Below are 16677 nucleotides of genomic sequence, written 5' to 3'. Positions count from 1 at the left end.
TTTATTAAGACAATTTAACAAATACTCAAAATAATATAATACATATTTTCTTATGTATAAATCACTAACAATAGTCAAAGGTTTTTATTATTTATTTATTTATTTATTTATTTTGGTTGATAAGGAGAAGGGGTTCTATCATGCCGAAACCTCTCAGAGGCCCTTTTGACTCGGGTTAGCGGGTTAGGTACTTTGGGAGTAGGGGAAGGGTAAGGGAATCCCCATCCCAAGGTGCCGCTAATGAGGATTGAATCCCCAACCTCAAGGTTGGAAGTTATAACTCTTTTTAGTAGACCAAACTTAACTTGCTACTAACATTAGTCAAAGTAATTAGATGAATAATGTAAAATGTCAAAATATTTCACTTTAAAAAAGGATAGATGGAGAGAGTATTATAACTTAAAACACCAATTAATATAGATTAAAAACAGTAGCACGATTGCGGTCGAGTATGACGGAAGGAAACAACAAAATTGACTAAAAACATATTGACAAAAGAAACGCAATAATTAGTAGAAATTGATATAGTGTGTAACTGAAAATGATGGGGATTTGGTGCAATCCCTAAAGACTTAATTTGTATTCAAGATGATTTCTGCTTTCTCATTAGTCATTTAGTCATACATAGCCGAAAAGTGGGCTTAAAAACATTTTTAAGAAAATTTCATATTTCATATTTTAACTTTCTTTTTTTACAAATTAAAACTTTATAAGCATGCACATTTGTATATTCATTCATGTTGAATATGGTACAGATTTGGATTTTGGACCCCCCAACAAAGTGTTGGTGCTTTTTACTACAACTTCGACAAATAAAGGACTTGTGTTATGCGGCTGTGTTATTGCATACGTAATTTTCTTGTGAAGCTTTGATCCCAAATGATTATGATAAAAAATGATTAACACATACTTAATTTCTTTCTTACATATAATTTATAATTTGTTTTTAGATTTGTCATTTTCATTTTACCTTCTTTATAATCACAACGCTACAACTGTAATGAAGTTGTTTATACATTATACCATACTCGTTTAAGGAAATTGAAAATCTCCTTTCACGTTGCAAATACACATATATTGCATTACATACGCACTCAAAGAAATATAATACTCTATTATGGAAATTTTCCGAGTGCCTTATCTAGCTACTTTAGATTCATGGGTAAGTCGTTTTGTGGTCTCATCTTGATTTTCATCTGATTTCTTAAACGTGTGCACTACTCGCATGTTGCGTTGCAATATATGAAGGATAGAGGAAGAAATAAACCAGTTGTAGACTTGTAGATGATATTCACAATCTTAACAGTAAATATTGGTACAAATTAGTCTCCACAATGTTCCAAGAAGGCAGGCCCGTAGAATAGCATGTGCAAGGTGCCCTCTTGCACAGGGCCCCCAATTTAAAGGGGCCCAATTTTGTTAAAAAAAAAAAAAAGTATCTCTTGTTTTTAACGCTAAAGCAGGCAATCAAGCAGCAGTAATATTAATCACGAATATATCACGCTAATTTTTTCCATTTTTTCCTCTTTGTTTCAACCTTCCATATTAATTGCTCCAATTTCCTGAATTTCTCCATAATTACATCAATCAATTCTATGGAAAATTGTATTAGCATAATTTCCATTCAAAAATTTTCAACGGAAAAAGAAATAAATTCAGTCAAATTCAAGTTATTTTTGTTATATAACAATGGCAATGAGAAATCAATATCAATCTTCCATAATTATATTCAATCATCTTCATCTATTCCCAATTAATACAAATCATACAATTATACAAAATCAAAAACGAATCGAAGGCTTGAATCAATTTTTTTTATCTTTTTGAGGGGAACGAATTGAAGCAATTGGAAGGCTTGAAGGAATAATAATTGAAGCAATTAATTTCAGTTCTTTGTTCGGTTGTTCATGGAATCGATTTAAGGTAATTTTTTATTTTTTAAAAAATTATTTCTGGTTTTTAAGCAATTGAATAATTGAAGTATGAAAATATGACGTCGGCTCATCAAATCATTCAATCTTCCCAGACATTAATATGTGTAATATCTTTGTTTTTATTTGATCTTATCACTTGCTCGGTAATCGGTATTAATGTATTATTTGCAATTTTTGTACATTATTTAAACAATAGTTGGGAGAATGTTGGTTGATGATTGCTGATAGAGTATAATTATTTCTGGTTTTGATAATGTCAACTGAATCAATTTATAATTTTTTTTATTAATTTTTTTCTTGTTTTGATAATGTCAATTGAAGTAATTTTTAATTTTTAATTTTTAATTTTAACACAAATTGATTTATTTATACTTTATACTATTTTGTATCTAAGTATTTTTTTTTTTTTTTGAAGGTCGAAATTGTTCTTATAATTCTGAAAAAAGATTGAGAATCAACGATATGGAGCAATTCTCCAATTGAATATATCACTGTTATATGAAAGCATTTTGCAATGTATATATAGGAAAATTGTGCATTGTCTAAATTATAGATTTAAAAAAATTGTATAATTTACATTATTAAGGGCCCCTTATTCGATTTGGAACAGGGCCCCCAAAATCATTGCTACGGCCCTGCAAGAAGGCTTTGAAAAAAAAGTAGAGTAATGTTGCTTCAACGGTAGATGGCTAATAATAATGGTAGTTGAACACATATCCGTCAACCTAAGTTGAAATGACTCAAAGTACAACGAACCTGGCTTAATCTCGTGTACCCAAAGTCAATTCATGCATCGTTATTCAGATTATAATTCCAGATCACCTTTTATTAGCTTGATGTTATGTGATTGTTACTAGCTACTTCGTATGTACTCGTATTAGTGTATAATCAAATTAAACGATGTGACGATTAGATTTGTTCCATAGTAGAATCGTTGCATTTTCAACTTTTGATTGGGTGAAGTTAGTGGAAGTGATTTATTAGGCTTGGTTTGCCAATTAACAAGTGTAGCTATTTAATATAAGTGAATGTATTGACTGGTTTGAATAGCTGGTTGCATTAGATGCTTTAATTAATTATGTAAATCATCTATATCAACATCAAAATAGTTTATGGTAAAAATTGTGATAATATTTGTCAATTCTTTTTGCTATAATACTATAATAGCTCTTTCAAAGAGCTAGGTTGAGCAACTTTTTCAAAACAATCTATTGAACTTTAATAAGCTCTGTAATCTATTTTTCAAACGCCAAATGTAGTTTATTATGTGGTCAAGTGTCAAGTCATCTAATTGCTCCCAAAAACCTGTGAATGTACACATTATAATCTCTTCAATCATCAATACTTCAATAGTGTATGTGAGAGTAAAATTGTGATCACTTATATTTTTAAGTAATTCTTGTACTATCTCCGTTAATTATTATGTGCAATAAAGGAATATTTTATATCTCACAAATAATACCCCTTTATTGCACATAATAATTAACGGAGGGAGTATAAATTATGAGATAGAGGGAATAATAGTAAACTTACCGAGTGACGGGCCTCCATGAAACCACACATAATTATTTTAAAAAAAAAATTATACCTGTGCAATCGTTGAGGATTTGAGGAATGTAGGGAACATAAAATTGGTAATACAGAGTGATGTTTTGTTTTTGTTATTTATTGTTTATTCACCTACAAGTTCTTTTCTAGTTACTTTATTTTTTGAGCTTTATTACTTAAGCGGAATATCAACAATTATTGAGTGATTAAACTTTTCATGTTAGGGCTATGTTTTTCTCAACTCATTCAATAAATTTTAAGTAAAAATAAGTTATGTTATAGCAACCATAAGTTACATTAAATTATGTTCATCAAAGTTCAGCAAATATAGGTTGAGGTAAGAAAAAAATTAGCCAAGTTAAGTAATCATCTAACAAATTAAGATTTTTTTATTAAAAAAATTAATGTGAGGAGAACATAACCTACCTCAAGACATTATAAATACTTCCTCTTTTGCATAAAATAATAACCAAATTAGTGGTGTAAATCAGAGTTTTTTTTGTGACAACTAAATCCGAACAAAATGCATTTCTTGAAAAACCGAATACAAAGTTGGGTTGGGGTCCTTAGGGAACATGGCAGTGAACATAATTTTATTTAAAAAGGCCCACAACCAACAACATATAGAAGAAGTACATGGTGTGCACACAATCTGTACAATCAAGTTTGTTTTTGCGGGTCCAAACATGAAAGAAGAGGTATGGGCTTACATTAGAAGCAATCATAACATAAATAAAAACTACAAGTATAAAGGACTTCTTATCCACAAATGAATAAGGGATACCCTACAATTTAAGGGGTACCCCACCAAAATTGGGATTGTTGTCGTGGAGGAGCTGACCTTTTTATTTATGGATTCAATTCAATGGTTTTGACAATTTGTCCCTGTTATCCAAGTGGCTTAATGGGGACCTCTTACCATACCTATTTCTTTCGTCGGCAGTGTTTGACTGTTTGTAGGGTTGTTTTCGCCAACGGTTTTGGAACTGACCTTTCACCATCTTATTCTTAGTTATTACTATCGTGTTTAAATAAATAAAATGTTTTGATTTTTATAGAGTTTTATAAGGGTTAGTTCATTTACCCTATTTAACTATTTAGGTGGTTAATAGACACACACTCGTAAATAATAACAATAGGTAAAGTGTGTCAAAAAAAAAAAAAAACGTGATAGTACTAAAATTGTGTTCGGTTATATGATTTGAAGTGTCAGTCTTTGTAAGTTGATCATGTGAACTCCTTTACTCATTCAGAGAGAATAGAGGGCATTTCGCCTACTACAAAAAGCAAGATGCCTCACTAGTCACTAGTTTTCTTTCACACTAGTTAGTTCTTACTAAGTAGTAAGTTTATGACTCAAGAATTTACGAGTAATGCCTCATAATGTTGGTGTTGCTCATAAAAAATCCAAGGTTTGTCTTTAATTCGATCACCACAAAGCGGCTTTTGCTTCGCTTAGCTCTTAGATCACCTACTTGTACAACGCAAATTGTGTGTATATACTTTGCATAAGGTTTCATCTTAGAATCATTGTTTACCATAGACAAAAGTAACACGAAAAGTAGTCCAGTATAACTCGCTTTATACCAGAAAAAATGGATAATCTTGTCAAATACATATTGTATTTTCACTTTTACATCAACAATATGAATCCAGGAAAGTAGGCAAATTTGTAGTTATGTGACTTGATCAAATGCAAGGGGAATGGAATGGGACCTTTGCCTTTCCTACAGGTTCAGCAGAGGGCTGGGCTCGCCTAATGGTCCGTCTAAAGAAGCACCGTCCGCAAGTTTATGATGGGCTGTGACAGTGACGATTATTGCCTACTACTCCCTCCGTCCCTAAAACTTTGACCCTTTTGGCCTAACTTTAGCCTTAAAATGATTGACCCATTTGCATTGAAATACCCAACAATTTACAACAATATTTGTGCAAAATTAACTTCCCCATATAAAATTTTGTTTTTTCATGTATTTTTAATACTTTCTCTCTCTACTTTTTTATAAATCTCATGTAAATTTATCTTTTCAATATACTTTTACTTCTTTTTATTTAACTTTCTTTATACCCGCAAAAGCAACCCAAAAGGGTCGAAGTTTTGGGGACGGAGGGAGTACATTTTTTGTTACTAAGACAACCAAGACACATCTTGTGCCTTGACCTTAGTTTTGGGAGTGGCGGACCTGGTACAACACGGCACGGGCAAAGCCAATTCCCAAGCATGGGTCAGTGCTGACTGCTGAGAATGAAGCATACTCAATATGCTTGACTGACTGAAAACAGTTGCAAAATAAGGGCACTTTTTTCCCAATCAGTTTGTAACCGAAAACAAATGCTTTGAGTCATGAGACTATAGTCAACTTGAATAAACCACCAGAGGGCCAAACTAAGTAATACAGAATATAAATATGGATATAACAGACATTTAACGATTTACTAGTCGCAGTTAGCAAAAAAAAAAAAAAAAAAAAAAAAAAGGGTTAGTTTAAAGTTTTTCAATGTAAAGTTGCAAGAATTTGAGACAATTTGGGCTATACAAAAGTAAGATTTAGTGAAATTTAAATTTCCATTTTTCTTTATACCTTCTCATTAAATACAATGTAACAACTTACATACATACAATATTTCCGACCCCCTTCCCCGCAAGAGATCAAGAAAAAAATGATGGGGGAAAAGGAATACTACCATTAATCACTTATTCCCAACTCAACATTATATGATGGAATACTTAATCTGTTCTATTCCTCCAAGATCGTCTCAGATATACACCAGATTTTCCATTATCCAAAGGGTTAGCCCGTCCTAATTTCTCGGCATCAGCCTCTCTACTACTAATATTTACTAGCTTCCTAACATGCTGGCCACTACTACTAATACTACTACTACTGTTAGAATGCAAAAATGGAACTCCACCCACTAAACCTGAATCCTCAGCTCTAGAAGCCTCATGAGGCGCTTTTGCCCAAGAATGGTCCTCCATTGAAACTGAATGAGCATTGTCACCGGGAAGTGCAGAAGCATACCTCTCTGAATTGGAAAGGGGTGAATGCTTTGAGTATTGAGGAGAAGATGAGGAGGAAGAGGAAGAAGAGGTGTCCGAATCTGAAGAGTGCCTAAAAAAGGCATTGTAACCAAAAAGATACTCAGAGAAGTCATCGGCACTGATAGACTCCCTGTTGCTGTCGGTGCTACTTGAGACTTCATCAGAGTGACTAAACAGAGATGAATTATCACTGGAAGAGTCAAAATCAAGAATATTTCGCACTGGTGAGATGCTTGTTCCATCTTGATATATGTAACCAATATCAGGACAACGATTGGCATGCGCAGGTGGATCTCTCTGTCTTGAAGTCGAACTCTTCACATTGATCTGAGAAGCATCTGGAATTTTAATCTTACTTGGCAAATCACGAGAGACTATAGCACTTCTAATAGATCTTGGAGCACGTGGTGAGATTCTGCAAACCAGTATAAAATCTTAAGATCACGAAGAGTAAACCAGAGATATCACTGAAAAAGCATTATAACTGGTAAATAAACATAAGCAAACATTTCGCTTTACTAAAACCCAAATTTTACAAGGGCTAGAATAATACATAGTAGCATTTAGTTTCATCCATAATAATAAAACACACCACATTTAACGCATTTGATATGTTGATTCAGCATAGTGCAAAGGAATTAAGGATAACACTACAAAAATATAATGACTCAAGTACATCTGTGGCTCAATTAAATAAAATTAAAAAAATAAATGTAGTTGAAAAGATAAACAATGTCGAAAGAATAGCCACTTATGACCACCAAAAAGGAAGTTGTATGTAGCTGATTTTTTATTCAGTCTAATTCTAATTTTGCCTCCCTCCATGACGAACCCATGATACAAATGCATTCCATAATAAACTACATTTACCCCTGTACTGTATAGGGTTTCCCCCACACACACACACACAAAAACACAAAATTTGGCATATAAATTAGAATGTCATGTTTCTTAGTAGAACACTTAAATAGAACAGTAAAGTAGACATCAATCAAATTCAAATAATCAAGCAGCTAATTCAGCAAAATTCTATGCAGTCCAGCCACCTTCAACAATTTAAAGTAAGAGATCCCAGAGTAAATAGCTAAAATACATTACAAGAAGTAGACCAGCCCCCAACCTCCAAGTACCACAGTCCACAAATAACCAATGTTTCTAACAGCTGATATAATAAATAATACCTTGAGTAGAAGAGCATGTATGCTCCCTTGTTTAGCACTCTCTCAAGTTCCACAGCCTTTACCTGTTCAAGCAAGTTCCATGTCAATAAAAGCTTCAAGGTTTCAAAAGATATTCTTAAAAGATCATAACAGATGCCCCAATTAAAATAGCCTGTGAAGTCAAACATACAATAAGCTAACACTCAATAACTACTTGGCAATAAAATTGCAACATCACATGCATATAGTTTGTTAGTTTTCTGGATGTACTAAGCTAACAACAGAGAATTCTTATGGCTCATAACAAATCAAAGGTCCAATTTATATGTTATTACTGGTATAGTTCAAGCAAACCAAAAGCTGAAGTGCATGGCCAAAGAAAAGAGAGAAATAATTCATGACATTCATACTTTCCAGCTCACTCCCCTCCAACAGACACAAGGCAACAATGTTTCAGTATAATACACTTGCAAGATAATTATGCACCTTAAATAAAATTTAATGAACAATACCGTGCTATCATCGATCTTGTACCACTTGTTTTGCGCGTTTCGAACATAACATACATAGTGACCCGAAAAGGAAGAATTCATAATGTCCAAGTGAACAACGACCCCATAGAGTCTGTATATTGGCGATTTGTCACTTCCTCCCCTCATATATGGGGCTAGGTTTAAAATCTCCGGGAATCGAATAGTTTTATTGAGCTTGCCAAACTTCCCAGACTGAATTTAAAAATATATATAAGATATTAAAAAAAAAAATATATATATATATATATATATATATATATTGGAGTTTAAAAATTAGCCTGTGAGAGAAAATCATAAAAATTCTCATTCTATAATTCTAAATTACCTGAAACCTCTTCAATGCAATGGTGAGGATATTAGGAGCCTCTAGTATATTTAATTTCTTCTTAGCTTTCTCATAAGATTTGCATCTGTCAAAAGAAAGGAACATAATCAAAAAGTTATCTTGCAATAAATCAGCAAAGAAAGAAGTTTTAATATCTCATTAGTCATTTTCCATTCTGGAATAACATGGAAACTACACCCAAATAACACAATACTCTATACATTTTATCCAAAAAAAAACAGTTCACTCAGACATGTATAGAGTTTTGTATAAGCAAAGATAATACTTTACAATTATAGCTCTATAACTGAGGAGAAAATATTCATATGATGGATACATGGAATATAAAACACTTGGCTTCCCAACCTATCATCCATAGTTCAAAATTGTGTACAATGCCAATCAGGAAATTACCAAATGTTTTATAGTCAAAAGAGACCAAGGAAAGGCATATATAAAAAGCATGAAGTGTCCATTCTACACTCTACAAACAGATTGCAAGATTCCATAGATATCAAGTGTACCAGCATAAAGAAAAGAACCAACCTGCCACAGTGGTATTTATTTTCCCCATCAAGAGGCTCAGTTCCAGTAAATTGTCGCAAGGCATCTTCCAAAGTCTCTATATCTCCTCCAATCTCCACAGTAAGATCCATCATTCTATCCTGTTTCTCTGATTTTCCACGACACCTTGCACATTTTATCTGCAGGGGTGGAAGCGGGTACAAAAAAAGGCAACAGCTTTAGAACGCAATTATCAACTGTGTCATTATTTGCTACAAAATTGTCTTGGAAAGTTATATCCTACCTTCGAACGAAGATAACCGCCAAAAGTAAGCCCCAAGAGAGTTGTTTCTTCATGTAATGAGCCAGCAGCATTCACGCCAGCTTCTTGAAGGCATGTAGATTGCATTGTGTCAATTGCATACCTATCAATACCATTAATTCGTCAGAAATTCAATAGCAAAGATTCATTTGAAAGGCAAGATAAACATATACATCTCGAAAACAACCAACCTTAAAAACTCATGTGCATCTTCTTCCCTCCCATTGGAAAGATGGCTTCCTATCTTCTGGATTTGGGATAGTATACTTATAGGAGAAAGTGGAGAACCCCCTTCCTTTGCCTTTAAGATCAACCTTTCAAACTCGCATGTGAAACACCAATGTTTCTTTGCACCTATCATGTAAAGAAAATCAGATCATAAATTAAGTTCAAAGAAAACAATACATACAATAGATGGGAAGTATTGATGAAAATAATCCAACAAGTAAGCGTTGTGTAAGGAACTTACATGTTTTAGAATGGAGCCCTTGAAGAAGATAAGCAGTGAGTGGTGGGGTAAATGCCAAGCATTGAAGAATTACATTGGCATAACAGCTACACAGAGAGGGAAAAAATCACATCAAAACTATTACCAATTCCACATAAAGATTTTTTTAAAAATAATAATAAATATATTTTAATAAACAAAAAATCATAAAGCCAGCTATCATCATTATCCTGAAGCAAGCAGCTCTTCTTACAAGTGATGCTACGCAGAGTCAATGACAGCCCTTAACCCCCCTCACATAGACTTAAACTTATACCAGAAAATTACAACAAACAAGATCCAGAAACTATTATGCAGGCTCACAATCTATATCTTTCACCCTTCATTTCCTCAATTCCTCTACTTCATTTGTCTACAACACCAAGTGCACCAGAATACAATTAGAAATAGCCATCTCTACTCATATTGTCTCCTTCCAAAGAATCCATAGTTCCATATCGGTCGTTTATTGCATTCGTACGTCTAGATACTGCACCACCAATCCAGATCTAGCAGCGCTAACAAGGTGCTACCATAACCAAATCCCTATGTACTCAACTCCCATAAACATCACTCCGCCATCCAGAATCCATTTATAATACATCTACATTTCATTCCTTCTATCACAAAGCAGTTATAACCATAGATTCCAGGAATCATAGTCCATAATGTGGAGTATGATAAACTCAAACAGTTATTTAACACCGATTCATAATACGCAATTCAGACTCTTCAGAGTTCACATGAACAGGAAGAGGAGTATGCGGTATGTTTAGGGTTTAAATGAGGTGGAGAAAATGCCAAAGAGGTGCAAGGTGCAACTGACAACAACAGATTACCAATAAGGCCATACATTAAAAAATTAATACTAAATTGATTTGCAAAGATAAATCTATTTTATTTAGATTTTTTGAATCCCAAACCTTCTCTGCCAAAGGTTTTCATCATATAACATGCTAATAACCCCTACTTTGTCCCGCACAAAACAGGTCTTGAATCAGTCACTAACAACATATCTTATGCCTGTTTTTACCTTAATCTCCCTATAAACTTAACATTCACCTTGATTTTTCTATCCCTTCTTACACTCTATCAAACTTTCTACAAATGATACATCAATGAGTATATGTGAAACTTCCTGCATCAATTTTTATGGCTACATAGTGAGACCAAAGAGTCAGGAGAGACATATTGATATCCAATGATTCAAAACCAACAAAATTTTCCACGATTTTTAATTGTTAATAATGACTACTCAGCTAAGTGTGATATCTAAATAAGTGTCTCTCCGCCACAAATTGTTAGTTGTTGGTTCAATAGAACTTAAAATGAACAACTACAGTTAATATTCTAAGTTTGTAAACACTTCCTAATCTCTATTACAATTTATATAAGCAATAGTGAGTATTTTCAGTCTTACATTTTTATCCTACATCTGTTCATCTAGTTCGCCAAACAATATTTAAGTGTTCTAAGCCTGTGTAGTGTCATGTTTGTAGTCTTGGGTAGATCTGCACATAACCATGCAACACAAAGGAAAAGAAGAATGAAAATGATCATGTAATCACCTGTTCCCACAATTTATTAGGCCACACGGACGAAGCTCCACTTTGTTCCAATGATAAAGCTTAACGAATGACTCATATGGGAAAACAGCCTGCAAAATCAACAAGGTCATCCAATAAACATCACATAATCACATTAGGCAAAAAAAAATGGCAAGACCTGCACACCAACCTTTTCAGTTTTTCTTTCAACATCATCACTTTGCTTCACCGTCTTTGGAGCTCTAAATTGTTCTACAACTTTTAGCACTGACGTTTTCAAGCCAGCAGAAGCACTCGGGGCAGGTCTGGCTACCTGAGAAGGCATGGCAACATTTGCAGCAGCTTTAACAGGCTTTATAACTGGGGCAATAGGCTCCTTCATTCCGGATGGAGGACCAATAATAGATTTTGGTGACAATCCAGCTTTCTTTGACATTGGTGATTGCAGAACCATCTTTGAGTTTCTGTCCAGATCATTTGCCTTCTCTGAAACACAGAATGGCAGGGCACTGCCTTTCAAATTTTCGGTTCCAACTTCTACAGACTTTACCAAATCTTTATCATTCTTCATTGTCTTAACCCTAGCGTCAGGTTCCCTAGAGCCAACAAATGTAGTGCTAAGATTCTTTGAGGGATCTCCAGAACCCTTTTCTGCCAAAGCAGGCTCAGCAACAAGCTTACCAGTGCTTGAAATTCCAGAATGGGTATCAGTTGATGTTTTTGGCCCTTTCGAGCATATATCTGATGAGAAATCACCTAATTCCCCAGAATTTGGTTTGGCATCAGTGCTTGGCATGTACTTCTTAGTTCTGCAATAATCAAGAGAACCATCCCAGAAACCAGATGTGGCTACTGAAGGCTTAGCTAAGTTCTTGTCAGAGCGATTGATGCTTAAACCTGAAGAACCACTTAATTTACCTAATGCTTCTTCCTTAGGTTCACCAGAAGCATACACATTACCATTGGATGACACTCTTGAATAAGATTTTTCCTCCAGTGTCTTAATTGGCTCCAACTTCCTCTCCCTTGACACTGTCTCAAGGTTGTCAAGCGTGGAGCAAGAATCACATGAATCAGAATTAAGATCATGTATACTATCAGTATCTGAGATGGAATCATTAATGCACATGCCATCACTAGAAGAAGATACATGAAGCTGTGATACTTCTGAGGTGCCATGAAGCTCAACTTGAGACGCTAGTTCATCTCCTAGCGAAGAATGGTGAACTGCATTCTTGTCATCCTTCACAGACAAATCTGGTGTAAAATATGCAGGGGGGGTGAATCCAGGTTTCTCTTTTGCAGTTTGAACTTGTTCCTCATATTGTATTCCACCATTCACAGTAATTGGAACATCACCATCAGAATAAAGTTGATTATCGCCCACAAAACTAACTTCCTCATCACTGAACTCAGAATTGTTCACCGATGGACGACATTCATCCTTATGACCTTGTCTCCAGTGAACTATTTGACACTTGCCAGAGCTGAAATGATCAAACTGATAAGTGGATGCAGCAATGTAGGGTTTATTAAAGAACTTCAAGAATTTTCTACTTTTTTCTTTGATTTTTCAAAATAAGAATTTTCTAAGTTAGATTTTTCAAAATAAGAATCGTCTACTTTTTCTTTGATTTTTCAAAAATGAATTGCAGCATCAACATACATACATACATACTAAATTATCAACAAATATATATTTACAAGATACCAGCTTATACCAACGAGTGAACTAAATTAAGTAAAAAGCAACACTAATTAATTAGCCGTTTTGGCTCTTCCCAACCAAATCCCAGCCCATCATAGTCACGTCAAGCTAAATATAAAGAGTCCTAATATATAACATCAACCAAATGCACATACCGCAAAATGGCCAAAATTAGGTAACATTGTTCACCACTTAGAATAGGAAAAGGATTGGATTTGCAAAGTTCAATAGCCAACTGTTGATAGGGGTAAATTTTCCAATGATGTCACCCAAGACCCAACACCCAAATCTCATCATATTAAAGATCCCAACAATTTATCATGATAATATCTTGTTGTCCAACAGCTAATGTTCCATCAATTCCTCAAACCACTAAAGTCTACCACTGCATTCATTGATTCTAGCACCAACAATTGCTAAAACTTCATCAACACAATTCCACAAACAATAATCTCTATCACCCTTCAGCTTACCTTCTGTGAGAGAGACTAACCAGACCTATAAGTTAAAACAACTTACAAAACAAAAAAGAATAAAGATCCAGAGGAATAGAATAATCTAACAAATAAATGTCACCATCTCTAAAGCCAGAATACTGCGTCCTGGTAAAAACCTGCAGGCGGATGGGGAAATTGCCTAATTTAGCAACATAATGACTACCTCCAACAGTCCGACTGCTCTGTGTCTACTAAAGATTCATCCAATTCATCTTAAACGGAGTTTTGGACAGACTTTTAAAACAACCCGAGTTTTAAACTTCAATAAGACTCTTTGCTAACAGGAATCAGTCCAATGTCCAATTGATGCAAACTAACACAGAATCTCAATACCTTCATATCCAAATGACCGAATCACTTACTTTTGACAAAAACTAAAAACTCCAGTCAAATGAACCTTCCTTTTTCCCCTATAAACTTCAATATTACTCATTGTTAACTAGTAAACAGTCCACTAGCCAATTGATTGTTAATAACACCCAAATCTCAACATCCATCAAATCCGAATCGCTTTCTCACAGCGAAAACCCGCAGTCAGATAGACTAAGATGCCCTCATTACCCCTTCCCCCCCAAATCCACTAATTCTCACCATTAGATTCAGTGAATCATCCAATCCAATCATCAATCACTGTTCTGGACAAATTCTAACAAATTTTCTTCAATTTTCAACCAATAAAGTCCAATATTCTCAAATTGACCCAAAATTCAAGCATCAAAATAAAAATAAAAAATACATAAAATTCAACAAAAGCAACAAAATTGACCAAAAAAATAACAAAAATCAAACATACCAGTAATTGACTGACTTGCATCTAGCACATCGATTAGGTGTAGGAGTAAAACAAACAGCACAAAGCCGTTGAACCGGTATCGAAACCGAAGAACTAGTACAATTATAGCCAAAATTAGCCTCAATCTCAGCTCGAGCAGCCTCTTCAGATGCCAAAACAAGCAATCGATTGATCTCCTGCTGTCTAGCCACCGCAATCCGCCATTTTCGCCGGAGAACGAAGAAAACCACCGGAAAAACCCCAAAAATGAAGAAAACAGCAACGCGAAACCCTAGATCCCCGGGAAAGAGCATTTATGCACTAAAATTAATAAAATTAATGACATCACAATCACATAGCTTAGAAAAACCCTAAAAAATTTCCCCCAATTTCTTCCTCGATTTCCGAAATTCATAAACTACTTCACCACCAATTAATTGATAAATTCAACACCATAATCTTCAACAATGGAGATGAAATTGCAGGTATTTGAGAAGCTTGCATGCAGATTAAACGACTTAATGGAATGTCGTTTGGAGTGAAGAGAGAGAAAGTTAGAGAGAGCGTGTGTTTATGTTGTTGTATGATTCTTTCTTCGTTTAGTTTGTTTTTGGCGTTTTTTTTTTTTTTTTTTTTTTTTTGTCTGAATTTTTGAGATCGGAAATTTAGGGCTTTTTTTTTTTTTTTCTTTTTCTAGTACTAAGTCTTAGTAGTATTTTAATTTTTTATATTAATTTTTTTTTGCTTTTTTGAAATTGTAGGAGGTAAGGAATTTTTGGTTTAGGAGAAGAGGTGTTGGGAAATGTGACCTCATCAAATATTCGAACCGGTTTTATTTTATTATTTGGAGGCTTGGAGAAGGGTTTATTTTGTCTTGCTATTGGCCATGTTATGTAATCCAATCATAGAGGAAACTTCATCTTTTGTTATACTACATAAATATATAATTCGGATACCGTATATATGATAGAGAGAGCCGCAAAGGTTTGAAGAGGGTTTGATGTAGATGAGATTTGAATTGAGATGTTGGTATAAATTGTCAAATATTTTTGTCCAATAATGATAGTGTGGCGTTCTTAAAGAAAATTTCAATGTGTCAACAGATAAACAGTTTGTTTAGCGTGCGTTTAAACGGAACACGTGCAATTTAAGATTAGAGTATGTTGAAAAAACGGTTTGGTAGGGAGGATTAAGATAATGGAAATTTTAAAGATTGAAAGGTGTTCGTGAGCTCGTATTTTGATTCCTAATTAATTTTTAGATATCCATTTGAACTTTTTTTTTCTTTTTTTCACTACCATGCAAAATTAATTTAAAATCTAGTCATCAATTGTATGTGTTATAGCTAGGCATGCAATTGAAAATCTCTTGAAATAAAAAGTAAGGATGACATATCTTCTTCCTTTTACTCCCTCCGTTTCAGAATAATGTTCCTATTTCGTTAATCGATGTAAATTTCTACTCATTTTTTACCGTAAATATCTTTAATCTCATACTAGCAAAAATTTTAAAAGTTAGATATTAATAATCTACTGACCAAGACAAAATCAAACTAAATCCCACATGACTATATTTGTTCTTATAGATTAAGAAAAATTTAAAATATTCTCTCTGTTTAAAAAAAATCAAAGATTCCAAATAAGAATATCATCGTGGAACGGAGGGAGTATTACTTTAATTTTAAATCTTAATATCCCATTTAATTATCCTTATTTCTATCGCACGTTTAATTTAAAGCAAAGTATTTGTATTTTTTGTTTCTTGTGACAATATATTAACATTTTTGTATGGTAAAAACTTTTTTGTGTCAAACAGTACACCTTATTTTGTGAGAGTATAATTTTAGACATTATGTATACAATTCTAAATATATACGGAGTAATTATGATGCTTTATACATAAGATCAAAGCATATATACCCTAGCTTTCCCAATTATCAATATCCACATAAAATCAATTAGTCCTTATTAATAATTTTCAATTACTGTCTACTTCATATGTAGCTTAGCTAATCAAGGCATTCAATCCAACAATAGGCTTGAACCTTTTGCATATTGACTACGTAGTACAAGATGTCCATAAATCATATACAAGGGGCAAGGACTATTAACTCTTCATCACAAAGCCAACCTAGTATTCTTATTTTTTTGTTATTAGATAATTGACATACAAGACACAAGAGTAGTATATTGCACCTAATAAAGACAAATTTTCGGTGTCTAGCTAGTTGAATGCTACTTCGTTTCCTAACGATTGCCCCAATTTTTCCCTTCCACTTTTTTTGAACTGGTCTAAAA

The 16677-nt window shown here is 33.8% G+C and overlaps 1 protein-coding gene across 1 annotated transcript; it reads right to left on the bottom strand.

The window, feature by feature from the left end:
- Positions 1–6029: 6029 nt before the first annotated feature.
- LOC145586547 (ubiquitin carboxyl-terminal hydrolase 17-like) lies at positions 6030–15170 on the bottom strand. The gene is made up of 11 exons (XM_081643403.1): positions 14402–15170; positions 11594–12890; positions 11425–11513; positions 9839–9924; positions 9561–9723; positions 9352–9472; positions 9090–9247; positions 8544–8628; positions 8198–8410; positions 7707–7768; positions 6030–6940 (listed from the first exon to the last, which is right to left on the bottom strand). Exons 1-11 carry the CDS (start codon positions 14692–14694, stop codon positions 6211–6213), a joined length of 3297 nt encoding a protein of 1098 aa, XP_081499529.1. The 5' UTR covers positions 14695–15170; the 3' UTR covers positions 6030–6210.
- Between the last annotated feature and the right edge of the window lie 1507 nt (positions 15171–16677).

The sequence above is a fragment of the Chenopodium album genome, chromosome 16 (genome assembly GCF_948465745.1).
Source record: "Chenopodium album chromosome 16, dcCheAlbu1.1, whole genome shotgun sequence".
In the NCBI taxonomy this organism is placed as follows: domain Eukaryota; kingdom Viridiplantae; phylum Streptophyta; class Magnoliopsida; order Caryophyllales; family Amaranthaceae; genus Chenopodium; species Chenopodium album.
Note: the sequence above shows the minus strand (reverse complement) of the source record. Positions and strands in the feature narration are given on the sequence as shown.

Excerpts from the sequence above, each read along its gene's own strand:
- LOC145586547 (XM_081643403.1), bottom strand. The coding sequence starts at position 14,694 with ATGCTCTTTCCCGGGGATCTAGGGTTTCGCGTTGCTGTTTTCTTCATT. Across the intron at positions 9,925-11,424 it reads CTAATAAATTGTGGGAACAG|CTGTTATGCCAATGTAATTC; the intron begins GTGATTACATGA and ends CTCTCTGTGTAG. Across the intron at positions 7,769-8,197 it reads ACAAGATCGATGATAGCACG|GTAAAGGCTGTGGAACTTGA; the intron begins GTATTGTTCATT and ends TTGCTTGAACAG.